This window comes from Taeniopygia guttata, chromosome W (genome assembly GCF_048771995.1).
Source record: "Taeniopygia guttata chromosome W, bTaeGut7.mat, whole genome shotgun sequence".
Lineage (NCBI taxonomy): Eukaryota > Metazoa > Chordata > Aves > Passeriformes > Estrildidae > Taeniopygia > Taeniopygia guttata.
In genome coordinates this window covers 9894633-9922271 of record NC_133064.1, presented here as the reverse complement: position 1 = coordinate 9922271, position 27639 = coordinate 9894633, and the positions used below count along the sequence as shown (strand labels likewise).

Sequence of the window (27639 nt, the reverse complement as noted above, 5' to 3'; positions counted from 1 at the left end):
TCACCTTCGAGGTGAAGTGAGGGCCCCGGTCTGAGTCTACCGCCACCAATATACCATATCTGGGGATAACCTCTTCCAGTATTATTTTTACTACAACATGTGCAGTTGCCCTTGCTGTGGGGAAGGCTTCCACATAGTGGGTGAGGTGATCCACTATGACTAGCAAGTACTTATACCTTCCTATTTTAGGTAACTCTGTGAAATCCACCTGTATGTGAGAAAAGGGTCTGTGAACCAGCTCTGACCACCCACCACTCTCTCTCTTTGCTGCTGCTTATTTACCTTTAAGCAGGTTAGACAGCGACTGGTTACCTGCTTGGCCAGGTTATATACCCCTATACACATATCTTTAATAGCAAATTGGTCTATTAGTGCTTGAGTTCCCCAGTGCGTTTTGCCGTGCATTGCCTGTAATACTCTCAATGCCATCGCTTTTGGCAACACCTCCCGACCATCAGGTAATATCCATTTACCTTCCTCTTTTTCCCATACCCCCATTCGGTCCAATTTTTGTTTTTCTTGAACAGTAAATGTTCAAATGAATTTTGGGCCATGTGAACAGCAATATTTCTCCTCAGGGCTTTCAAAAAAACATTCCAAACCACCCCCACAGGTGGTACAATTCTCCCGTTGCATGCTCATCGGTTTATATTTTAAAGTTAGTAGTGCCGCTCTTTTTGTCTCCTGGTCAGCTAGATTATTTCCTCTGATTGTGTTTCCCATGCTCTTCTGGTGTCCCCGTACATACACTATAGCTATCTCTTTTGGACCCCTTATTGCCTGCAAAATCTGTTTTATCATGCAGCAGTCCTTTACCCTGTGAATTGATTAAACCTCTTTCCTCCCAAATTTTCCCGAAAGTGTGCACAACACCATAGGCATATTTTGAGTCAGTGTAAATTGTCCCCCCTTTCCCTCTAATAATCTTAGAGCCCTTAATACTGCATACAATTCGCATGCCTGGGCGGACCAGCTGGGGCTCAGGGGACCAGATTCCTTTACCTGTAGGGTTTTCCCATCAATTATAGCATATCCCGACCTTCTTTTCCCTTCAAGTACCCTGGATGATCCATCCACAAACAGCTTATCCCCTGTTTCCAGTTCTTCCCCCTCCAGGTCTGGTCTAATCTTTATTTGTTCTTCTATTTGCTGGAGGCAATCATGTGCTAATTCTGAGCGAGGCTCACCATACAGAAACTGTGCAGGATTTTGGAGGGCAGTGGCCTCAAGTGTTAATTTAGGGGATGAAATTAGGATTCCTTCATACTTCAAAAGCCTAGCATCTGTAATCCATTTTTCTGCTTTCGGCTGCAATACTCCCCTTATGTTATGTGGGGACATTACCCTTAACTCGCTTCCAGAAGTAATCTTACCGGTTTCTTCTACCAGCAAAGCAGCTGCCACTATTGCCTGTAAACAGGTGGGCCACCCACGACTAACAGGATCCAGAAGCTTTGATAAGTAGGCTACTGGTTTCTTACTCCTAGCCCAATCTTGAGCCAAAACTCCATATGCTGTCCCCCCATCTACATTAACTAACAGATAAAAAGGTCTCTTCAGATCAGGGAGGCTAAGTACAGGTGCATTACTCAATTCTCTTTTAAGGGCCTCTAATTGTTCCTCATCTTCTTGTGACTATTTGAGTAATCCTTTGTCAATTTATCATAGTGTCGTGGTTTGACACAGAAAAATAATTTTTTTTTTTTTTTTTTTTTTTTTAGAAAGAAGAGGTCAATCCAGTCAAGAGTCAAGTTTAGATACCGACACTTAAAATAACCAATTAAAAGTAGACACGCCTCTGAGAACACAGAGGGGTTAAAAGCAGAATTCCCAAGAGAATTAGCTCTCTCTGGTGTTCCGGTCATCGCAAGGTACAGACCTCCTTCAGCAACTACCAGTTCAAGAATAGACGGAGAGAGCTAAAGAGAGTGTAAAGATGCCCTCCGTCTTCAGAGAAAAAAAAGCAATCTCTGTTTTTAGACCCTTGGCCCCAGGGGAAAATGAGAGAGATTATAATCCCGAAATAAAACACTAGACTATTGTTCCTAATAGTCCTTAGCAAAGCATCCTTAAAAGAGCCTTATAAGCAATCTCTATCCCTGCACGGTAGTAAGAACACTGTAACATAAAAAAGAGTGTGTCACACTAGCCAGTGTGCCTGAGCAGTGCCACATATAACATGAAAACACAAGAGGTAGCAGCTGTGTTTCCTAAGAGTCCATAATACAAGGGGGACTCCTCTCTTCCCCAATAAACTCAGTATTAATTATCTTAAAAGATAAAAACTTAATTAAAGACCCAAATGAGTCTCACTATAATTTAGTAGAGTTAAGTAGTAAGAAGAGAAATATTTTAGAAAGTTTTCATTTTAAATTTTGTATAGTTTTTTCCTTTTCTTTCTTTTCCTTTTATAGTAACAGTAGTAATAGTGTAATAAATTTTTTCCTTTATTATTAAGTTTAGCCTGCTTTACTCTGTTCTCAATTGCATTTCACAATATTCAATTGATAAATTGCATTTTCATGGGGTGCTGGCATCGTGCCAGCGTCAAACCATGACACATATAAAAGTTTTATCTTTCCACTGGAATTTCCTATCCACTGCCTGCAGTACCCAAATAGTCCCAATAATTGCCTTACTTGCCTTTTAGTCCTCGGGGCTGGGATTGAGAGAATCTCCTTAACTCTATCCGGATCTAGTTTCTTAGTTCCCTTACTCCACCTGTGGCCCAAGTACTTTGCCTCTTTTTCTACAAACTGCAACTTGGATTTAGACACTTTCAATCCCTTTATACTCAAAAAGTTCAGTAATCTTATGCTTCTCCTGTCTCACTGCCTCCTCCTCTCGTCCTGCACCTTAAAGGCTTTTTGCACATTCTGTCCCCTAGGGACGGCTCTCTTAATGCCCTGTATGATTATGTTCCGCAGGTCATCCATATGGGTCCTATGCTGCGGGTCTTGGTTATTCCATTGGGGATTTTGCAGGGGCCTTTTAGTGTCTGCTAATGGTCCCTGTTGATGCTTATTATCCTAGGTTCTCATCCCCATTTCCCTTATAATTCTCCTTTTCTCTTTAAAATCCCCCAAACTCCGTGTCAAATCCCCCCAGATTTGGGTCAGAACTTCCTAATTTTGGGTCCATACTCCCCAGATTTGGGTCACAACCCCCCAGATTTGTGTCAAAACCTCTAAATTTCAGGTCCAAGTCTTTAAATTCTGCCTCCAAACCCCCAAATTTGGGTCAGAACCTCCCAGATTCGGCTCAGAAGCTCCTAGTTTTGGGTCAGAACCCCCTAAAATCTCCTTAAAACTCCCCCAATTTGGGTCAGAACCTCCTGGATTTGGGACAGAACCCTCCAAACTCGGCTCCAAATCTCCAAAACCTCTTTAAAATAGTGGATCATTTTTGCTTTATCTTTTCCCTTTCCCCTACTGGGAAAGGCATGCCAATTATTTATCATTACTCCTAGAGGACTATCCTCAGGAATCTGGGGAAGCTTTGCAGGGGTTCCCCCACCCATGGGACCAGAGGGCTTGCTTTTCCTCTGTCCCATCTTCCGGAGTGCACTCAATTTTTCACACACACGCTCCCCTGGTTCGTGGCCCAAGCCCTCTCGGGTATTGGGAACCGCACTACTGAGGGTCTGCACTCACTTGGTCTCTATGAGACCTCTCATACACAACACTCTGGGAAAACCACCCCAAACCAAGCGGGAAACCAGCCTATACTTACGCGTCCTGCGTCTTCGCTCGGGTCTTCGTGCACAAAGATTACAGGGGTAACTGGTTCTCCTTTTAACCGGCTCTCCTTTGCCCGCAGCTTAATTTAGGTTCGTCGGTAGAGAAACCGGGAGGTCTGGGACAATCGGGCCACCAAAAAAAAAGGCGGGGCGCCTCCCGAGGGTCCCAGAACAACCAGGCTATTTCTCTATCTGAGTCACGGCACCAAATATTGTTATAAATTATGACACGGGACCAATTTGTGTCACTTTATAAAGAGAATTTTATTAATTTAGCAAGCAAGCAGTACGGGCAAATGCAGCGCTGGGCGGCCGGGGAGCCTCTGCTCCCACCAACGGCTCGCCCCGCACCTCCCGGTCTTTCAGTTCTTATACCCCTTCAGTTCCGGACTTTGTGACTTTCTCGACGTGCTCTGCATCTGCGCGGCGTGTTGCTAGGGGTCTTTTTTCTGCTGTTCAGCGGTCGTTTGAGGAAAGCTCCTATTCTTCTTCCTCCGAGGTAGCGTTAACCCTGCAATAACTTCTCCAAATATGGTAACGCAGCCTTCAAAGATCTCTCAATTCCACTATCTACTAATAGCAGTACATCCTGCCCTCCTGCCCCACTGTTTCCTGTGACTTACACAATCCCTGGGGCTTTTCCTGATGAACAAAAACTATGCTATTGTCTTTCACAGTATCTTACATCACATAGTTTCTATTTTAATATTATGCTATAGCCTAAAAACTATATTTACGACACAACTTAAAAGAGGTTAACACAGCATAACTTTCCAACATAACACATATTGTGGGAATCCAGGGATTCCCTCTGTCTGCCCTCGAGGGCCTGGGACCCTGGCAGGGGGTCAGGAACCCCCTTGTACAGAGCCCCGAGAGACACTGTCTCTGATCTCTGTCCATGGAAAAGAGTTTTCAATCTTACAGGATGAATTACAAGCTCTGAGTGTTTGATATGAGTAATAATTAAGTGTGGCACGGGTGCAAAAGTAAAATTTTAGGTTTCTAGCTTAGGGGTTCAAAGGGGACAAGATGGAGGAAATTGGGTGTGTCTTGTCCTTTTTCTCCTTCTTCATGCCCTCCATGTTTCACTGTAGTGTTGGCATTTTTCTGTTGGTTTAGGCTGGGGACACACTGTTTAACATAGATGATAGATATTGGCACATTATTGTAAATATAGCACACGTAGTTTCTGGTATATAATGTTTGTAACATCCCACTGGGGGCAGAGCCCCGCATGCTGCCCTGCAGGACAGACCTGTGGCAGGGCAGCAGAACATGTTAGAGATAAGCAAGAATAAACAACCTTGAAAACAGCACAGACGAATTATGGCTTCTTCTTTGGCAACAGGGCAGAAAGACAGAGACTTTCTACAATCTCGGAATCATCAATACCCGCAGATTCCGACAACATATAGTATTCATTTTAATATTTGTGAAAAGCCAGTCATATAATATGCATCTATAACACTTATCATCTACATTTTTTGGGCCTTGGTCCACACTGTCTTCAGACAGTCCATGCTGATAGTTTGCATATCTGTAGCAGGTGTCTTCTTCATATGTTCATTGGATGTTATTCCATCCAAGCAGGCATTTTAACACAAGCATAGTTATATCAGCTATTTCACTAAGCTTAATTAACAGAAATAAAGACTCTATCTTTATAACAAAGTTACTTTAGCATCACACATATAGAATCCATTTTAATATTTGCAAAAAGCCAATATTGTAATATGTCTCTATAACAGGCATGTGCCCCAGTGGACTCTCTCCCTTTATTAGAATAAAGTTGCAGGACTCCTCTGTCTCCTTTATGGACACTGGCTTTTCATAGCATGATTTTCCATACAACAAGCATAAAACACCTCCTCCTCTCCTTCCACTGCTAGACCAGAGGAAATAATGCCTGGCACTGGCTTCACTGTGCAAAACTTCATCCCAGTTTTCCCTTAAAGAGACCCTTTTATCTAGCTTGGCTTTATCACCTGGCTTCTCTGAGTGAATACAAGAGACCAGTGCACAATGAGGTGCTTAGTCAAACTTTGAGGTACTCTTCTCCACCAAGAAACTCCCTTATTATAGGGGAAATAAAGGGCATTCAAATATTTGTATGATTATGCTGTCTTAAAACTGATGTGGATGGATGTGTGCTTTTCCTTATGTTCACATGGATCATGAACTTTTTCCTATGCTTATAGAAGCAAAAATTAAGAGTAACCCAAACCAAATGATCACCAATGAGCAACACTGTAGAGAAAAGAAAAAGGAAGACAGGGAAAAAAAAGCATGATGCACAGGCAGACTGAAAAGAAAACCAGCTCCTGACCACTTGAAACCCTCTGGTGTCTCAAGTCATGCAAAATCAGTAAGCATACCATTTTCCTGAAAAATATGGCATTTCTTTTATGCCTTTTTTTTGTGTCTTTTCACCTAACAAACCTGGAAGACAAGGGTGATGCAAAAAGCCAAATTGAAAAAAAATAACCTAGAAAAGAACCTATCAGGCTTTCCAGCTTCCACTGAGGATAAAATGCCCAAGGGATAATAGTCTTTAGCTGTTTTCAGTCGTGATTTACCACGATTAATGCTCCTCTCTACATCCTCCCTCACACACATAACTACCACTTCCATTTTGGACAAAACACCTTAATTTTGTACCAAGGCCCTCTCAAAAGACTGAAAACCTGCTGCCAAAGCTGTTCTTGGGAGAAAGTGCTATGCTCCAGGGCATCCAGCAGGAGTGCCTCCTCAGCTGTACCGGGTGGGCATGCAGCCCTTCGTGAGGGGACCAAGGGCAGGGGTCGAGGCAGCCATCTCTAAGGAAAGAGGCTGAGACGTATGGAGCAAAATGCCACCTTCATCCATCCTGGAGGAGTCTGTCGCTGTGCCCAGCCAGGAGAGAAGCAGAAAGTGCTAGAGGAACTCCAGGGCAGGGCCGGAGCCGGGAACAGGTCCGCAGCCGGGACAGGCAGGGACAGGCCCAGATACCTCCGTACCACTCTACGCAGAAGGAAATGAAAGTATTCTCGCCCCAGCCCTCTTCCGCTAAGGTGATGTCACCGTGAGCACCTCCTGATTGGCTCGGCGGGAGTAGGTGACCTCGCGGCGTGACGTCAGCGTGTCGTTGAGGAGGCGAGGTGGAGGGTAGGTAGACAACATGGCCTCTCCTGGTTGAGGGGCTAGGGGTGGTGATACGGTGCGCGTTTCGTACCGGCGGGTGGTGGCCAGTGACCGCGGGGACAGCTGGAACCGCCAGGTGCCGCGCAGGTAACGAGCGGGCCGGTAGGGAATGGGAATGCAGATGCTGGTCTGGGTGAGGGGCGCAGCCGGCCGCTCCTCGGGCCCTCCGCCCCGCTGTCGGGTTAAACGTCGCTGCCGCTTCTCCTTGTCCGGGGCGAGGGACCATCCGCGCCCCCACCGTGATTCAGCTGATGTGACGTGCTGGCGGGGCGGCTGCAGGGCCGCTGGCCTCTCGGGGCCGGGGTTCGCATGTTTGGGGGCTGCTCCCCCGGCTGTGGAGGGGAGCGAGCCTGTGAGCGCTGCGTTACTGCATGGTCTTGCTCCGCCTTCACGGCCTCTCGGTATTGCTTTTGAAGTTACCATTTAGTGGAGGTGCTGTACTAGCTATGGGGAAGGGAATGAGAATGAGATGGTATGTGTGGTAACAACACCGTTGGACCGATTTCTTCAAGGCCGTGTGCCAGGATGGTGTTACGTTACAGTACCACAACTGTACTGACTTCAGGTTTTTGTACATGCAGAGCTATGATTCAAAAGTGTCAGTGATACTTTAGATCACCATTGCAATTGGGTGATTTAAACTTTTTAGACTGTCCTGGTTTCAGCTGGGATAAAGTTAATTTTCTTCTCAGTAGCTGTTACAGTGCTGGGTTTTGGATTCAGTATGGGAATAATGCTGATAACACGCTGATGTTTTGGTTGTTGCTACGTGGTGCTTACCCTGAGTCAAGGGCTATTCAGTGTCTCAGGCTCTGCCAGTAGGTAGGTGCACAAGGAGCTGGGAGGGAGCATGGCCAAGACAGCTGATCTGAACTGGCCAAAGGAATATTCCATTCCATAGAATGTCATGCCCATTATATAAACTGGGGGAGTTGGCTGGGAGCCACCAATCGCTGCTCGGGGACCAGCTGGACATGGGTCAGTGGGTGGTAATTGAACTGTGCAGCACTTGTTTCTCTTGGGTTTTATTCCCCTTTCTCTTTTTCATCATCATTATTATAATACTTGAAACTTCAAAGGGAAAACCAAGGAAATCTTATGTATATGTGAATGAATAAATGTTAGTTTCTCTTTAGTGAATTAAACTTCAATTTTCAGGCTACTCTAAGAGTACACTGATTAGGTGGAAGACTTACTGTATAGTTTATGTTGATGGATAAAAAATAATCAAAACCACATGGAAGAGTTCCATCTCCATTGTTTACATGGTGTTTTGCAGTGCCTGGTACTTATCCTAGAGACAAAAAATCTCTAACAGACTAGGAGTCAGGTTTCTGAACCAATCCAGAAGACTACATCTAATTCTGTCACACTGGCAGCCATAGCTGTTTTGGCTGGTGCTGGTGGAAAAAGGGCTTTAATGCCACAGAAGTTATCATCTTAGTAATTCTCCTTTTTAATTGTATAAGCTTATGATTTTGTGTTCTTTCCACAAACTTTAGGGATTGATAATTCAGGACATTCAATATTGTTCTCAATTTCCAGTCTATATCATAAGTTTTTGACATCAACCTGTTCTTGTATTTTACACTTAGTGCTGGGTTAAATATTTTGATAAATTAATCTGTGAGAAATTTAGTTTTACTTATTAGACAAAACTGCTATCCAGCCTTCTCTGGCATTTTGTTTCTAACATAATAACTCCCAGTCTTTTTAATCATAAATTCCAAAGCTTCAGCTGTCATTTTACAAAGATGCCTAAAGGCATGACTATATATTTAAAATTGATCTGTGGAATTCAGATCAATGTCAGTGTAAAGAAGGTCTAATGGAGCTATAATTGAAAAGCTCTGAAAGAGGTTTTTGAAAACGATTATTTGAAGAAAAGGTAAAGAAGGGTGACCTCACAGTTGTTGTGTGTTAACTACTTAGGTAGGTAATCCTCTCTGGTACTGAAGTGCATTGCTTCATGCTTTGACCCCATGACTTGGTTTGAATAACCTCATGTTCTGTGTCCCTAATGACCTTTTGCAGTCAATATAGTCTTGTATGAGGTCTCCTAAGAGACACTGAGCATTGGGATTTTTCCTTCACTTAAATGATCAGATTTATTCTAAATCCTTGCTTCCATAGGGAAGGCATTTTCTTTAATGTTAAAAAATACTGTCTTTCCTGTGGTTGGGAAATTTTGAAAGAACAGCTTCTATGTCCAGACTTGATAATGATGTTGGTTTTTTTTGGGTTTTTTTTTTTTTTTGGTGTGTTTTCCCTTTTCTGTAAGGCTACAAGGTCTTTTTGGAATCCTTTAAGCTTGCAATGTACTTGAAACACAGAAGTATTTAAAAGGGGAAGCAGAATATAATTTCTCTCACTTTGGTTTAAATATTTTTTGGAGGGGAAAGCAGATTGGTTCAAAATGCCAATGTTGCATTAGTAGTGTTACAGTTTTTAACTGAGTTAAAATGGAAATTCTGAGCTTACGTTTTCTCAACTGCATTTTGTATTGGAAATTCTTACACCAGAGTAACATTTTAAGTGGGCATATCAGAAGAACATGAGTCCGATACAAGAAGCAGTCAGTTCTTCAGCTGGAAGATGGTCTGAATATACTTAAGCTACTTAGCTATTGGTAGATGTTTTCATGGAAGCTAGTAAAGAGTTGTGAGCTCCTGGTTAGCCTGGTTTATGTTGCTGAAGATCAGCATTCATGATAACTATCTACTAGATTATGTGAAAGATTTGATTTAAGCCCTTTTCTAATGTATATGTTTGTGCTTGCACCATTTGGAATCTCTAGGCTAGCAGCAGATGAAGTCTTGACTGAAATGACTGGTGAAGTTTGTTCCCTGAGTTTGAGAGTATGCGTATGACCAGTTATGCTATAAGTGTTAGCAGCATGCTTAATCTAGACATAGAGATTGTGCTTTTTTTGTTTAACTTGATTTGTTTCATCAATTCTGAACTCTAAATTAAAACTAGATTCCTAGTTTATAAACACTGTAAATTGTTAAAGCATTGTTAAATATTTGACTCATTAATAGTAGTATGAAGTCTTATGCTAATTAACTTGAAATAGCTAAATTTGTTTATAATTACTAAATGCTTTCCATCTGATTATTTTAAGCTCTCAGAACTGGTAGGCATTTGCTATTCAAGACTTAAGATCTAGGAAAATAGTAGTTAAAAGCAGTTGCTCTGCTTATCAAATTTAGGACTTGTTTCATTACAGCATTGTGAGATTATTATAGCCCTCACTAGTAGTATGAGTGCTAGATCATATTTTCTTCCTTTTTTTTCCCCTAGAATGTAGGAATTGCACAGCATATTTATATTTTCTGGTAGGGTTTATCATGCAAATGTCTGTGTTGCTGTTATTGTATTTCAAGGAGGGGGAAATGGTCTCGTTTACCACCCTGTCCTGATTTCAGCTGGGATAGAGTTCCTTTTTTCTTAGTAGCTGGTACAGTGCTGTGCTTTGGATTCAGTATGGGAATAATGCTGATAACACACTGATGTTCTGGCTGTTGCTTCACAGGGCTTACCCTGAGTCAAGGGCTTTTCGGTGTCTCATGCTCTGTCAGGGTGGAACTGCACAAAGAGCTGGGAGGGAGCACAGCTGGGACAGTGGTGGTAACACCTCTGTGATAACATATTTAAGATGAAAGAAAAAAAGTGATTGTGCAGTTGTAATTGCAGACAAATAAGACTGGGGTGAGAACATGTGAGAAGAACAACTCTGCAGGCACCAAGGTCAGTGGAGAAGGAGGGCCAAGAGCTGCTCCAGGTGCCAGAGCTGAGATTCCTCTGCAGCCCATGGTGAAGACCATGGTGAAGCAGCTGTCCCCCTGCAGCCCATGGACATCCATGGGGATACAGAGCTCCACCTGCAACCCATGGAAGAGACCCATGCCAGAGGAGGGGGATGCATGAGAGGAGACTGTGACCCTGTGGGAGGCCTGTGGAGAGAAAAGCCCATAATGGAGCAGCCTGTCCTTGAAGGATTGCACCCCATGGAAGAGTGACCCATGCTGCAGCAGTTTGGGGAGGACTGTTGCCTGTGGGATGGGCTTATGTTGAAGAAGTTTGTGGAGAACTGTCTCCTGTGGGAGGGATCCCACAGTGGAGACGAGGAAAGACTCCTCTCCCTGAGCAGTGGGAGAAACAATGGGTGATGAAATGACCATAACCCCCATTCCCTGTCTCCCTGTGATGCTTGGGGAGGAGGTAGAGCTGGGAAGGAGGGAGGAGTGGGGGGAAGGTGTTTTTAAAAGTTTATTTTACTTCTCATTATCCTGCTCTGATTTTGGTAGCAATAAATTCAATTAATATCTCTAATTAGGGCCTTTTTTGCCCATGATGGTATTTGGGGACCTCCTGGTCCTTATCGCAACTCATGAACCCTTCATTATATTTTCTCTTCCCTGTCCCAGTGTGGAGGGGAGTGGAAGAGCAGCTTTGCTGGGTGCCTGGCATCCAGCCAGGGTCAACCCACTACAGTGATTTACCCAAAAGGGGGTTGATTGATGTTTGGGGATGGGCTGTGTATCAGTCAGCGGGTAGAGAGCAATTGCACATCAGTCATTTTTCTTGGGGTTTATCTTTCACTTTCTTCCCCCTTTTTATTAATATTATTATAATTTAAAACTTTACTTTGTTTCAGTTATTAAACTGTTTTTATCTCAACCTATGAGTTTTATTTTTTTTTTTTTTTCTAATTCCCCTCCATTCCCACTAGGGTGGGGTGGAAGTGAACAAGCGGCTGTGTGGTACTCTTGTTGACAGTTGGGGTTAAACCATGACACCATTTTCTTGGTGGTGATGTAGCTTCTACATTAGTGAAGCTGATCTAGAGGCTAAAACAAGATGTAAACTCTTTTTTCTTTTCTGCTTATCTGTTTAGATGATCTTTAAATCACTTGGGTTGCAGTCAATAGTAGGAACTACACGAAACCCACATCTGTTCTTGGAGTTGACAGAACCTATGTTATCTCCTTATATGTTGTGTTTGGAAGTCAGGCCAGCCTTAGATATTAGTTGCAGATTCTTTTCTCTTGTGACAGGGCTCTCTTTTTGGAAAGGGTTAATTTTAAAAAGGTCACCCATTTGCTGCAGCATTTAAATGGGAATTTAGAATAGGTGCATCTTCTATACTCTTGTTTGATACATCAGTCTCTGGCCAAAGAAAAAGCTTGCACTTATCTGCCTTGACCACCAGGCTGTCTATAAGTAATTTTTGATTTTCTTATGTTCTTTCCTCTGAAACTTGTAATTCTAGAGGCTTGTGTGGTATAAAAGCTTCAACTTCATTGGAAACTTATATGGCTGGTAAGTCATTTGGTGATTGAAAATTGGTGCATTAGTATACTGTGTTTTCTCACTCTTGTAGCATTTTCCCTTATTTTTGGGTGAAATGTATGGCAAATGAACTTATGTCCCAAATATACTGTCAGGATCTTGAAGGAGGAATAGAGCTATTATCAGTTAAGAGCCTTAAATCCTTAACCAGCCCAAATAGTATGTGCTTTTAGCAAGTGCAGTGTCTTTAATCACAGAATATGCTGAGTCGGAAGGGACCCAAAAGGATCATCAAATCCAACTCCCAGTCCTGCACAGGACCATCCCTGAGAGTCACACCCTGTGCCTAAGAGTATTGTCTGACCACTTATTGAAGTCTGTCAGGCTTGGTGCTGTGACCACTTCCCTGGGGAGCCTGTTTTAGTGCCCAACCACCCTCTGGGTCAAGAACCTTTTTCTAATATCCAACCTAAACCTTCCCCGACATAACTTCAGGCCATTTGCTCAGGTCCTGTCACTGGGCACCAGAGAGAAGAGATCACAGTCTGTCCCTCTTTTTCCCCTCACAAGGAAGTTGTAGACTGCAATGAGGTCTCCCCTCAGCCACTCATACGTCTTCCTCTCAAGGCCTTTCACCATCTTCACAGCCCTCCTTCGGATGCTCTCTAATACTTTAATCCTTTTCTTATATTGTGGTGACTAAAACTGCTCATGATATTCAAGATGTGGCCACACCAGTGCAGAGCAGAGCAGGGCAATCACCTCCCTCGACCAGCTGGTGATGCTGTGCCTGATGTATCCCAAGGACATGGTTGGCCCTCCTGGCTGCCAGGGCACTGCTGACTCATATTCAACTTGCCATCAACCAGGACCCTCAGGTCCCTTTCCATGGCACTGCTTTCCAGTGTCTCATTCCCCAGGGTTGTCTCATCCCAGGTACAGAATCCAGCACTTTTCCTTGTTGATCTTCATATAGTTGGTGATTGCCCAGACCTCTAATTTGTCATGGTCTCTCTGCAGGGCCTCCCTGCCTTTGAGGGAGTCAACAGCTCCTCCCAGTTTTGTATCGTATGCAAACTTGCTTAGTACCCCTTCCAGTCCTGTGTCCAAGTCATTTATGAAGATGTTGAAGAGCACAGGGCCTAAAATTGAGCCCTGTGGAACCCCAGTAGTGACAGGTCACAAGTCTGATGTCACTCCATTCACTAAAACCCTTTGTTCCTGACCTGTGAGCCAGTTGCTCACCCATCACATGGTATGTTTATCCAGCTGTGTGCTGGACAGTTTGTCCAGAAGGATCCTGTGAGAGATGGTATGACCAAAGTGGGACATGACATGAAGATAGCTGCATAACTACAGGTGTCTAACGTTAATGTAATAAAACCATATGGAACAAGAGAGTGAGAGATGCCATGCTTCTCTGAGAGTGTATGGAAGGGCTGCCTTCTGCTTTAACTTCCCATTGACCGATATGTACTGAAGCAGAAGGTCTAGTTGCCCATTATGTCATGCTAAGCAATGGCACAATTTGAAGAATCAATTTCTCCTAATGTTTGTCACTGCTAGGAAAATGCTATCCAACATCTGCATGTAAAGTCCTATATATGGATGTTATTGCCATCGCTAGAGTGTTGTCTTGTAATCCAATAATGTGATCTGCATGCAGATCTACTCTTCAGTGGGTCTTTTCTCCATGTCTTTCCTACTCATGTATTCTGGAAATATTTTTAAAAGTGCTGTTTTATTGATTCCTGTCCTTCTGCTCCTCAGTCATTGCACTGGAAATAAGTGAATTTGTTTGATGTTATGGACTGTCCTTCAAATTCAGATCTCTTTTTACAGTTGCTTGGATTTTTGATTCATGGAGTGTGTCTGCGGCAGAGATCTAATCCCTTCCTCCCTCCACTGTTGTCAGTGTAACCCCTATTCTGCATTTGGTTAAATGTAAGGTGACCACTTGTATCCCATAAGATGGAGACATGTAATTAAATTCGTTTCAACCAGCAAATACTGAAAATTGAATGGAAACTTCCTACCAGCATTTGCTTCAAGGAGGGTCTGGTTTGTTCTTGTTGATCTTAAAATAGACCAAGAACCTTAATGTACTTTATCTCTTAGATTGCAGTAAATGTATTTAAAACTTTTTTTTTCTGTTAAGACTGGTCATAGTGATGTTTGCTTTTCTTTTTTTTTCTGCAGAAGGTGTAGTTGCAATGTGTCAAATATAGCTATACAATGACTTTATCCAAAGAGCTATTATCAGTGGCTCAATATCACTGTGCTTTATGAAAGGGGAGTATCTCCATGCAGATGACTCTGCTTGTTTGCAGAATTGTAAGAGGTACAAAGCAGAAGCAGTTGCTGCAGATTTTGGGCTGATGTCATCCATTTGGGCACCACAATAAATGAAAACAGAATCAGTTTTGCACTGTAGTAGACTCTGATCAGCTTTTTACTGTCAGTCTCAGAGACTTCAATTATGTAGCAATAATGGAATGCTTACATCGGTGGAAAGCTTTGATAGAACCGTGACTTTTGTTTTATCTTAGCAACAGGCACTGTCTCTTTCTGGTTTTGTGGTATATACAGCAAACAGAATTTTTAAGCATTGCACACAGCAACACTAGAACAGGCTGACAGCCACATTTCATCACCTTCTTTAAAAAAAAATTAAAATAGTGTCTTGCAACTAATCAGATTTGAATGGCTATTCAGGGACCACTGTTACAAGCATCTTGTTGTTGCTCTGTCTTGTACTATGTACAGAATACTGATGTTGGTTTAGCCTTTCACTTGCACTGAAACAAGTAGTTACAATAAAAACTTAAACCACTGAATCTGAAATACCTGTGATGCATTAGAAATCAATCACTGTAATCAAACTGCTTTTCACTGTTTTTCAGTGTACAATCAGTAATAGTTAATGAATGTAATATAGGCAGCAAAAATTAATCTCTTTAAAGTTGGGGTTTTTTGGGTATTTTTGTAGTTTTCAGAGTGAATGGTGTAGCCTCAGTTGTGCGTTCTTAGGTTACACAGTGAGTATCAGCAGACAAAATGGAAATTGCAATATTTTTATTTCTGAAAATCACAGATGTGCTACATTGATTATAGTTGATAACTTGGGGCATTTTGATTTCCTCTGACCCATAATGCTTTCCTCAGAAGGTGGGAGTTACTTCAGAAAATTCATGTGGTCTGGAATCTAGACACAGTTGCACCCCAAAATGTAGGATATAGCAACAAAAGACCAATTCTTCTCAACAAATAGTTAAATTGGCTTGAGTTATCACTGAGAAAGCTGTTTCAGGTACCATTAGCAATAGGATGCTTCCAATTTGATCAGTCAGAGTTCTTTCAGAAGGAAAGGAATGTAGATATAAACTTCAGGGAAAACACCAGTAGAAGGAACACCAAAATAAAATTATAATTGAAAAATCTCCCAATTTCCTAGCAGCTTCTCATGGTGGTAAATTTTTTTCCTCACCTGTGTATGAGACTCTCCCTTTGATACCTTGACTGCACCAAGTCACACTTCCCTATGTTCTCCTTGTTATCTGGCAACACAAGTAAATAGTCATTCAGGTTTAAGTGGTGACATGTCAGGTGGGCTGTCTTGGTTACCTGTGTTGTCCCTTCAAGCCTTTCCAACTTGTCATCTCTCTCTTTGTGCCAGTTGTTTCTGTCATCAGTTTTGTCTTGTCACTTCTCTGTTTCTGCATCTGTATTTTTTTGTTTGTTTGTTTTTTTGTGGTTGTTTCCCTGTATGTGTTCCCCTCCTCCCCTTCTATCATCATAACTCTGAGATCTTCTGCTCTCATCTTGGGCTCTGGTATGCTGAGTTCCTCTGTCTGGTTTTAGAAATGTTGCCCTGTTGACTCAGTGTTAAGTGGAAAATGAACATACAGGAAGGGAAGAGGTTGCCTTGGTGGCTGCTGACATTGAAGTTGCTTATAACTTTAGGCACCTGTAGTCCTGATCTCCTCTTCAGAAAATTAACCAGAACCAAGAATGAGAGAATGATTTTTCCCACTATGCCTTAAACTTAATGCAGATGCCTGATCTGCACTAGGATTTTACTATAAGACTGCCGACAAAAGCAAGATACTTATTGTTTATGTGGGATATTTTGACACTGAGGATGCATACAAGGCTTTATGCAGCTCCAGACTGATATACTACTGAAAACCTCCCTGGATGCTAGATGTGCACATCTTTAACTTTGCAGGATTTTTATGCATTGCTACTAGTGTCCCTGGAGTAAATTGATTTTGTCATGGTAACTTTAAGTTCTGTTGCCCAAGATCAGTGTGTGAGATGGTAAAATTAAATGTCCTTGCAATGGCCTACTGGAGAAGGGTTATAAATTACCATTCTAAAAATGATCTCTTTGAATTTTCCTTTCAATGCCCTTTAGGTACAGTCTGGAGTAAGCTGCTTCTGATAAATGAGGTAGACAGCATAAACCCTATTGCCTGTAGATAACTGGTTCTGCATTGAAAAAACTTCCTTGTCAGTTGAGTTGCCAAAGTGAGTAGGTTACTTTCATAAAAAAAATGAAATCCTTCAGAAAAGTAGCATTTGCTTTTCAGTCTGAGGTAATAACTAGAAGAAAGACAAACTTGGAGAAATTAAAGAAAGTGTGTAGAGGCCTTCTCCCAAGTTCAACTCTGCTATAATAGTAGTGAATGATGGGCAGCCATAGTACATGCTTGCAGACAGTGCCTCAGTCTCCAGTGACATACAGAAGACCAGTGAGGTACATGGAGTCTGTATGATTTCACAAGTGGCCTGGCTTTTTTGATAATAACAAATCAAGTTGACATCTTAATTGTTACTCTCATACAGAGGAACTAGCAATGTAGCAGCTTGTCTGACAGTGTGATCTGTATCTGAAAGGTGCAGCCTCTTTCATGTGTAGGTAGTATTCAAGGTATTCAGGGTACTGTAGTCTGCAGTCTGATCTCCCCCTCTGTGGCACTGGGACTAATAAAGCCCATTCATCTCTAGTGGTTGGCATGCAACTGTACCGGGTGGTCTTGTGGCTTTGCCCTTAACATCCTTCCTGAGGTGGCAGGCTCAGCACTGTTTCACCACCTTTTTCTTCTGCCTTTGAAACTGCTATGCTTTGTTTGCTTCTGAGAAGCAGTTGCTGGCTAGTGCTGAAACCACTTCTCTGGCTTTAGTGGACTGGTTTTGGACATAATGCCAATGTTGACAGAGATGGTGAGATGTGCTGAGAGGAATCTGACAAATGTTGAGCAGAATGACACTTTTATGTACAAGGTACACCTGGAGCTGCCCAGCACCTGCTTACTGTATTTCACAGTCTGGTTGCACCCAGGTAATCTTCATACAGCTTTAGCTTTAGCTGTGTGTTGAAATTCCATTAGCCAATATGGTTGGTTCACCTATTCATTTCAACAAAATGTTGAAAGGGACTTGAGCACTGTTGCAGTGTGGCAGGGTGGCAGAAATGCTGCAAACTTCTTCAAAGCGTCTCCTTTAGAAGCTGTCATGGTTTGACACTGGCACAGTGCCAGCGCCCCCATGAAAATGCAACCCCCACATGATTGTTGTGAGATGTGATCAGGAACAGAGTAGAGCCAGGCCCAAGCTTAATAACAAAGGAAAAACTTTATTAAACTACTACTACTATAAAAGGAAAAAAAAAACACACACTAAAACCAAAATGAAAACCTTCCAAAACATTCCTCCTCCCCCCCTTAATTCTAACAAACCACAATGAGACACAACTTGGACCCCCAATCAGGTTCCCACCCTTCAGATAATCAATACTCAGTTCATCAAGGGAGAGAGGAGTCTCCCCTGTGCTATAGACCCCCCAAGAAACACAATAGCACCTTTTGTGTTTCCATGTCACACATGGCACTGCCCGGAGAAAATCTGCCAGTGTGACACTCCTTTTTATGCACAGTGCTCTCACCACCATGCATGGACAGACTGCTCTTAGGGTTTTCTTTTCAAGGATGCTTTGCCAAGGACCAAGGAAAAAACAACAGTTCAGTTTTTCATTTTTGGGACCGCAGTCCCCCCCATTTTCCCCTGGGGTCAAGGGTCTAGGAACAGAGATCTTCTTCCTCTCTTCTTCCTCTCTGAAGACAGGGGGCATTACTACAACTGTCCTCAGCTTTCCTCTGTTCACTCTACACTAGTCGCTCTTAGCTGCTGAAGCAGGTCTCTTGGCTCACCATACATCCCCTTAAATTGCAGTCTTTCTTGGAAGAGAAATTGGTTCAGTCTATAGTTAACAAGAAAAAGTCCAGCTAAAAGCCACTCCATCATCTTCCCCCCCAACCTTCTTTTCCTAACATCTCAGGTCCTAGGCTATCTCTCTTCCTATTTTTTAAACTGAGGAAGAGTAATATTTCACAAAGCTTTCATCATCTAAGAAGGGGTTAAACGTCTCAAATTCCCCGGATGGCCAGCATCTCTGCTAAGACTTCCAGCTCCCACAGACTTCCAGCTCCCACGCTGGGCACCTTGTTCCCCCCCCCCCTCCCCCGCCCTTCTTCTTCTCCGCAGTGTACTGCTGGCACCATCGCTGTCTCTTTCTCTCTCCAGAGAGACTCTGGGCGGGGGGAGCACAAACATCCCAAATTTCCTCCACCCTTCCATTTGCAGGGAACCAGAGCCAGTTCCAGCCCCTCCACCCTTTGGCCTACCTCAACCTAGGCCACATAGCTCCCCTCCCCCACCCAGCCACCTGGCTGGGCAGGGGAGAGTCTGCACTCTCTGATGACTGGACCCAAAGAGAACAAGTTCCTCTGAGAGTTCTGCTTTTAACCTCTCTGTGTTCTCAGAGGTGTGTCCAGCCTCCAGTGGTCAGCCCACACGTCAATATCCAACCCTGACCACTGATTGGCCTGACCCTCTTCTTCCTGAGAAAATTCTTTTCCGTGTCAAACCAGGACAGAAGCCACTCAGAGTAAGGCCACCAGAACAGCCATTTCAAGTCCATGCACACACACACGCCACAGATAGCTCAGCAGAGGAAAGACAAGAAGAATCTTTGTATGATGTATTCCAGCAAAAGTTTATTCCAAAGCACGCCGAAGGGATCAGGGACAAAGACGAAACCATGTGGTCTGCACAGACTTAAGTATGGGGTCAGTGACCAATGACCTGAGGGCACAGGGTGGTGCATAGGGCAGCAACCTGTAGGGGGGATGATGGATGAATGATTGGGGTGGGCAGTGTCAACTGGCCAATGGGGAAAGCAACCTAATGTAGATTGGCAGTAGTGCTGCAGAGCACCATGGGCTAGGTCCTCTCTAGACTAGGTGGGGAAAACTATGGTATATTCTTCCAAGGCAAGGCCCTGGGGATTTCCCTAAGGGGGAAGGATTCAGAGGATTCCACAGAGCACAGCAAAAAGGGGCTTTCCTAAAGTACTTGAAACTGGCTCTTCCTGCCCCTAGATGTGTCAGCAGCTATCAGGAGTAATAGCTAAGATGTCTATATAATCCTCACCTTATGACACCCTTTAAGGTAACATTAGCAGTTAGAATCAGCAATGGAAACAGTGGGGCTAAGAGTAAGATCTTGATAGGGGAATGATGGGTGTGAATGCTAGATCTGCTCCACGTTGTGCTTTGAGTGCTGTCTGCTGCTGATGGGGTGTACCAGTGTAGTGGGTCTAGCACTGGCCAAACGCCAGTGCATCCACTAGAATTAGTTACTCATTTTCTGCTGTGAGATAAGGATTAGGAGGAGAGCAAATCAGGCTCAAAAATTTAAAGGGTATAAAGAAAACTTTATTAATGGAACTAAAAGAAAAATAATAAGAAATCAGAATAAACCTTCAGAACACTTCTTCTCTTTCTTTTCCCACTGACAACATAAAGAGACAAAATTTGATATTTTCAGTCAGTTTACCACTTCTAAAATAATCTTTCTTCAGTTTACTTAGGGAGAGGAGTCTCTCCTGCCATGCCATGGAGACTTTTCCACAAGAAACAGTTCTTTCATGGTTTTAATTTTCATCAATAGCAGCCGCCCGGAAATCTGCAATTGTGAAGTCCCTCCCACAGTTTGGTAGTCTTCCCACAACTACCACCATGTGTCATCTCAGCTTATTGGAGTGCAATTTTAAGGATGAGCTGTTCTAGTATAGAAACAAAAGTTTTTTTATCTCTGGGAACAGAGGTTTTCTTCTCCCATCCCTGAGGCCAGGTTTCTCATCGCTCTCTGTTCAAGCTTTTCATTAGACCACAGCTACTTCAACATCTGCTTGCTTCAACACTGGTGCTTCTGCTCACGGCTATGACTATAATGCTACATCCCCCCAGTGCATTCCATAAGTTACAGGAAAAAAAAGTCTTGTGTGTTATAAATGAAAATTTGTCCAGCCAAATTAATATGAAAAAATAAAATAATTATTTTGCAATCAAATTCTATCTAGCTAGCCACAAGGAAAGAACAGAGCCGAGCCCGGGGTCGGCCCTGGGTGTGCAACAAAGAGGTCAGCCTCAGCAGAGGTTTTCCTCTATGCCCACACACCTCCATCCTGGCACAAGTGGTTTTTATAGGGAAAATTCCGCCTGGGGCCAAGATTTCAGCAATCAGTCTTTTCTTCTATTCAGAGTCTATATGTTAATAAGATTTTTCTTTTTGGTGATGAGGGAGAACAAATCACTGTCCGGAGTTTGTTGAATCCTTGATGAAATTTACGGGAATTCGGGAACGCTGTATTCACATGTATGTGCCTGAGGATTTCCATGATATCCATCCCGGGTCGTTCAGGCGATGATCAGCACCTGGGGTTTCTGTATCTCTCCAGACATGGCCCATCTCCTGGCGAGCCGTACCTTCTTACTTGTAAATCAGTTTCCAATATACACCCGGTCTCGGCAGGGGGAGGGGGGGGGGGAGGCTAGTACAAATTAGTATAATTAACAGTGTATAATTTTATACAAGGAATGGCGCGAATTATGTTTATTACCCATAACATTGTGTATTAATTATATCTTCACCATAGCCTTACAAGAGAATTTCAGCTCAAGACTAAGGCATCTCCTCATTCTCCTCCCATCTGGGATTTGACTCTTTCTTCACTGACCTCGGTGTCTCCATGTTGTTTTCTTTACATGTCTTCCCCCTGTCCTTTTTCTCTCACTCGAGAGAGGATTGATGTCTGCATGTTTCATCTGTGCACTAAAAGAGTTAATGTCTCACCCAGGCCTGTGGATGGTCATGTGATCTCTGCTGGCCGCGGCCGCTCCGGCTGCATGGCTGTTTTCCGGCCCCTGCCGCGTTCAATTCAAGCGTTCAATTCAAGCCACGGGGCTATTTTCTGCACGGGGCTGCAGGGCTGCCTCTGTTCTTAGCCGCATGATTTTCCGCGGCGACAGCAGGATAGCTCGGCAGCTCACGGCTGGAGCAGGGCCCGGCTCGGCTCCACCCGAAGCCGAGCAGAGCCAGCCTGGCCCACCAGCCATGGTTGGAACTCGCTGGTGGCAGAATCTCAGCCGAGCTATACCACGAGCTGAGCCAGCCGGGCTGAGTGGTGGAGCAGAGCCCAGCCCGGCCAGCGTCCAGTTACCTCTTCAAAAGCCGGAAGCAAGAGAGTTTTTCCCGGGGTTTGTTTGTTTTTAAATGTGATTTCACAGAAGCATATTCAGCTCTCTTAAGTGGTTTAACAGGGTGTCAATATTCAAAACTAGCCAGCTGGCTGGTTCTGTCAGGTCTGAAGGAAGCTGCCAAGGTCCTTACAGGGAATCACTTCTGTAGCTCATGGATTTTTTCCTTAACTAAAAATCAAACTATGTTAAACCACAACAACCAGATAACTTCATGTTTTGGAAGAATGGCTGTTGGACATTTCATATAGCTGGAGGGCTTCAGAAACAAAGGGCAACTCTGATTCTTTGTTATGTATAATGCCACAAGGAGGACTTTAAAAATAATTTATTTGAAGAATTATGCTGTGGTGTCTTAAGAAAGATATTGTGATGTATTTCTAATCTAGCAAAAGAACCAATTATGTTATTGAACACACCATGAGCATCCTGGATCATCTCTTTCTCAGGACAGTCTGGCTCTGTTAAAAGCTGGCTAGGCGCTTCTCTGGCTAGGCGCTTCTGTGTTTAAAATCTTGGCCATATAGGATTTGCATCCAAATTTTAAGTTGCTAATAAAATTCTATGGGCAGTGAATGAGGCCTCTTCTTAACGTTGTTTTATTGTGTGTATCCAAAAATATCTTCCTAATGGTACCATTTATTGTATAGCTGTATTGTGAATTATCCAGTGTGTCAAGACAAGTGCCATGCTGGCGGACTGCATACCCAGTATGATAGTATCCCTTTTTAGAGCAGCAAGGATTAAACTGAAGTGGATAAGTGTGGTATTTCCAGTAGGAAGGGCTAGTCTTAATGCTAGGGGAAGTAGGGTGTGGTCTATGGTGCTGGGACAGAGTGACCTCTGAGCACTGTGATCTGGAAAACTGCCTTTCTGATCAACCTAGCTGCTTCTTGGCTGTTTTGACCTTTCTTCTTCATTTTGCCAGTTAGATTGTCAGACCCTGGGCTAAGTTATTTGCTTAATCAATTCTCAGAGCTATAAAATAATTTTTCTTATCTGTCTAGGGAACAGGATAAACAGAAAGTGTCTGCAACATATCCCTTCATCTAGAGATGAGTGTACAACTGCATAGGCTTATGCTGTACTACATGTTGTTAAAGCTGTTTTAAAATGTTTTTCAGGTTCTAAATGGCTTCTAAGAAGTTGGGATCTGAGTCTCATGGTAAGTAACATTTGGTATCCCTGTCTCTTCAATAGGATGAATCCTATTATTGCTGCTGACTCATGTCCAAGCCTAGACAGTCCATAGAGACTAATCTGTTCAGCCTCTGAGTTGTTTTTTTTTTTTTAATTAAGTACCTTGTCTTCCTTCTTGCATAGGCATTTGCTGATGCCATGCCTGTTCTCTGGTTAAAGTGAAATTCAGCCTGTGACTGTTTCCTACTTGTTCATTACAGAAGAATACCTTCTCCTTCCCCCTATCTCCCCCTTCAAAATCAAAGCTGAACTGCAGTTGTGATACTGATTTCATGTTTGCTGAAGTGAACGCTAGATTTGTAGCTCCTTTCTATGGAAGTCACGTAAACAGCTAGATTGAAAGTTGTCATGGTTTGACACTGGCACAATGCCAGTGCCCCCATGAAAATGCAATCTCTCAATTGAATGCTGTGAAATGCAATCGAGAACAGAGCAAATCAGGCCCAAGCTTAATAACAACAAGAAAAAAACTTTATTAAGCTACTACTACTATACTACTATAAAAGGAAAAAGAAAGGAAAAAACCCCCACAAAATTAAAAATGAAAACCTTCAAAAGCATTCCTCATCCCACCACCCAACTCCAACAAACCACAGTGAGACACAACCTGGACCCCAATCAGGTTTCCCCCCTCAGACAATTGATACTCAGTCCATCGAGGGAGAGAGGAGCCCCTCCTGTGCCACAGACCCCCCAAGAAACACAGCTGCCACACCCTGTGCTTCCATGTCACACATGGCACCACCTGGAGAAAAAAGTTTTCCAATGGTGACCCTCTCCTTTCCATGCACAGTGCTCTCACCACCAATGCATGGATGGACAGACTGCTTTAAGAATTTTTCCTTTAGAGGATGTCCTGACGAGAGGGGAAAAAACAACAGTTCAGTTTTTCATTTTTGGGACTGCAGTCCCCCCCCATTTTCCCCTGGGGCCAAGGGTCCAAGAACAGAGATCTTCTCTTATTATTTATTCTTTTCTGAAGACAGGGGGCACCACCACAAACCTCCCTAACTTTTCTCTGTTCGCTCCACTTCTGTCTTTTCCCAGCTGAAGCAGGTCTCTTTGGCTCACCGGCATCCTCCTAAAATACAGTCTCTCTTGGAGGAGAAGATCGGTTCAGTCTGTGGCTACCAAGAAAAAGTCCAGCCAAAAGCCACTCCATCATCTCCTCCCACCTAGAATTTCTCCTTCTAACATCCCAGGGTCCAAGCTGTCTCTCTTCCTCTCTTTCAAACCGAGGAGGAGAAAAATGTCACAAAGCTTTCATTTCTCAAGGAAGGGTTAAAAGTCCCGACTCCCAAGGATGGCTCTCTGCCCAGGTTCCAGCTCCCACAGCCCGGCTGGGCACCTTGCAGCCCCCCCCCGCTCTTCTCCTTCTTGGGGCTACCTCTGAAGGCCACATGGCTTTCCCCTCCCCCACCCAGCCAGGCCCGGGCAGGGGAGAGTCTGCACTGCAGGCTGACTGGAACCAAAGAGAGCGAGTTCTCCTGGAATTCTGCTTTTAACCCCTCTGTGTTCTCAGAGGCGTGTCCACCTGCAATTGGTCAATATCCAAATTGACCTCTTCCTTCCGAGAAAAATTGTTTTTCTGTGTCAAACCACGACAAAAGTGAAGCTTTTAATATATCATAGAACTATGCTTGGTTTTTGCTCAACAGTGATTTTTTTTCCTAAATTGGACTAATCTGGTTCAGCAGGCAAGTGGAGAGAATATCTTCTTCTACATTTGAGATGCATAGTGTCATGTAGATGATTGGTATCATAAAAATTATTTACCTGTATATGTGCTTATCTCTTAAGGATTAATATTTCTGTGGAACATTAAAGTCCAGTTTGTTGTATGTCATGTATCTTCTTCAAATCAGCAATCATTCAATGCAGTACAGGGCAGTTCATGTGAAATTTTTAACACAATTTATCATGCTATAGAAACTCAGCATTGATCTTTCTGTGTAATGAAATGAGCAGGGCCTATGCCTTTATTAATGTTCAGCTTTCTATTAAAAAGATCAGCAGGGCAGGGGGCTCGACACGGAGTTCGACCCCGCTGTTGTAGCTTTTACCAGGTAGCCAAAGGGTGAAGAAATGTGCAGTTTGTTACTGAAGTCCTGATCAGCAGACTGTCCTCTCTCCTTTCCTCCTGGTAACACCAGGAAGAGCTGCCTTGTTGTCCCTGCTTCCCACAGCCCAGTCTAGTCTAGTCTTCTGTAGGTTATGGTGACAGGTCAAACATTGATTAGGGATGTGTTTCCCTTTTCCTCAGCCAGCGCACTGGTCCAGCCCCCTCTACCATGCTTAGTTTTCCATTTAAGGGTGTCTTCATTCCCAAAATCCCACTCCCATGATTCCACAGGTTCCTCTATTTGCATCCCAGTCCCAGAATGGCAGTGTGGGTGGGGAGGGGTAGGTAATTAACATTTCAATATCAGTACATAACTAGAAGCAGCCACTGTCCCAGTGTTGCCATGGGAACCAGGAAGGTCCTGTCCGCCCGGGACCCCGGGGGCATTCGGAACTTTGTTCATTACAGGTAATCTTTCTGACAAGAGGATCCTGGGGAATTCCATTTTAGTTTCAGCTTTTTATTCAGTCTTGCAAGTAAAAAGTTGAACTACAGAATAAGAAATGCCTCACTTAAATATGTGGTTAAGGATTAATAAAAATGACCAATCAAAACTTAATTTTTATATGGTCTCCTTTATGGCCCAGTGATCTTGCTGCAAGATAATGAATTTATTTGTTTGCTATCTGCCAGCTTTTTACCAGTTCTCTTGTATCTATGAACATTCTGCTCTCCTTGTCTTTTGAGTCTATTTTTACTTCTCTCTTTTGCTTCCTAAATCAGACTATCAAAGATACTGCTCAGAGCTAGAATTCAATCTGTCTTAAATATTTCTCAAAACAGTATGGTGTTGTGGAACATGCTCCTGGCTTCAAAATAACAAAATCAAAACAAATGGTGCTGTAAGCTGGCTGCTTAACTTGTCTACTCTTTTGTGTACCTTCTGTTCCTAATGATACCAGTGACACTGTCATGGTATTCTTTCTGAGAAGTAGTAGAGCAACTTGCTTGGCTTATTATGTTGTAAGTAATTAGCAAGGCAATTATTTTCATTTTTCTCCAGGGTTGTTAAGAATTATTTTGACCAAGTGAATTTTGGCTTGCTGTAAAGCATCTAGTCCAACATCTACCTGGTTTTTATCAGTTCAGTGTCTCTGGCAGGCTGATAAAATCACTCAATATAGTTGATATATCTCTTGTACTGATTATTGAGCTGCTTAACTGAGGTTAGAGGACTGTTGTTGAATCACAGAATGGTTGAGGTTGGAAGGGGCCTCTGGAGATTATATATATTGGCTGGTTACCAATATTGGGAACGGGACGTGTCCTGGCTTGTCTGGCCCCTGCTGCTGAACCAAATAGCGGCAACTGTGGTGTTTCACCCCAGAGACACCTTAGAGTAGTTAGATGTTGCAGCTGGGCACGTGCAGACAAGTTCAGGCATGCCGGAGCTCAAGTGGTGGCGGGATGGATCTTCCTCTCGCAGAGGCCCACTCCTCAGGTTTCCCACTGTTGGAGAAGCTTTTAAGGCTTTGGTGGAGGAAAGGAGTAGGTTCTGATGGAGGGTTCAATCCAGAGTTTTTATTCTGGCCTGCAGGCCTCTGAATCCAATCACAGCTCCAAGCAGGACTCACTCCGAATCCTGTCACTGCTCCATCAGAACTCCTCGGACCGTGTGGTTCCCCTGTCTTTTACCTGGGGGAGGGGAGGGGGTAAGGGATAGGGAGCCCACCAACCAGGTACAGGAGAGGAGGTCTCAGGGGACAAAGGACACCTGGATGGCCCAATGCCCCCTGGGGGTGGAGGGCATCTTTTGAACCTGTCCAATCATTCGATGCCCTTCTGGAATGCCAGGAGTGACAGACAGTGCTGGCAGGGGTCAGGGTGGGGAAAGGAGGGGTGATTGAGACACCTGGGAGGACACCTTCAGGAGAGAAACCGGGGCACTGAGGTAAACAACAAAGTCACGCCACAACAGGAGATGGTCATGTCCAAAACCCTGCTAAAGCAGAGCCACTTAAAGTACCTACTCCGGACTGTGTTCAGATGGAGATGAAGATGGGAACATAAGGTATGGAGGAAGAGGAAGGAACAATTTTCCTGTTTTGGAAGGTATTCTTAGCATACACCTGTAACTATGCCTAAGCGTGTAACTTCAAATGCTCTTGTCTTTTGAATAATTAGAAGTTCAAGGTTAAGTTCCAGTAATTAGTACCATCTAGAAATACAGCTCTCCTCTATTGCACAAAAGGTTTGTTATATCAAGTGCAGTATGTTAATATTCCAGCTGTATGCTCACTGTCACTATATAATTTGAAAGTTCCTAATTCCAATTCCTGATAAGCATGTGTGTTTTGTGACCACAAAAACTATGTTCCCGTTGGTTTCAAAACGGTTCCCTATTTATTAGTAGTAACTGGTTTTATCTGAAATATTTCCATTTTGCTACTTTAAGACAACAAAATCATTGCTTGATGAGACACTTGAAAGTGCTTACATTTTTTTCACGTATGAGTTACATGCATGGGAGAAATGCCAACAAGATATTCGCAAGACAA

General features: G+C 43.4%; 1 protein-coding gene across 7 annotated transcripts in view; it reads left to right on the top strand.

Annotated features, from left to right (window-relative positions):
• The first annotated feature begins 3560 nt into the window (after positions 1–3560).
• The window catches only part of LOC140682060 (ubiquitin-associated protein 1-like), an 87512-nt gene continuing 63433 nt past the window's right edge, over positions 3561–27639 (top strand). For 3 of the 7 annotated variants that reach the window (XM_072922973.1, XM_072922977.1, XM_072922971.1), the window contains exons 1-2: positions 6874–7009; positions 22944–22984. In XM_072922973.1, the coding sequence (XP_072779074.1) occupies positions 22951–22984 (34 nt within the window). In that variant the 5' untranslated portion in view covers positions 6874–7009; positions 22944–22950. Of the gene's footprint in view, positions 7010–22943; positions 22985–27639 lie in introns of all 7 variants that reach the window. The other 4 variants (XM_072922974.1, XM_072922972.1, XM_072922975.1 and 1 more) reach the window with 3 other exon arrangements.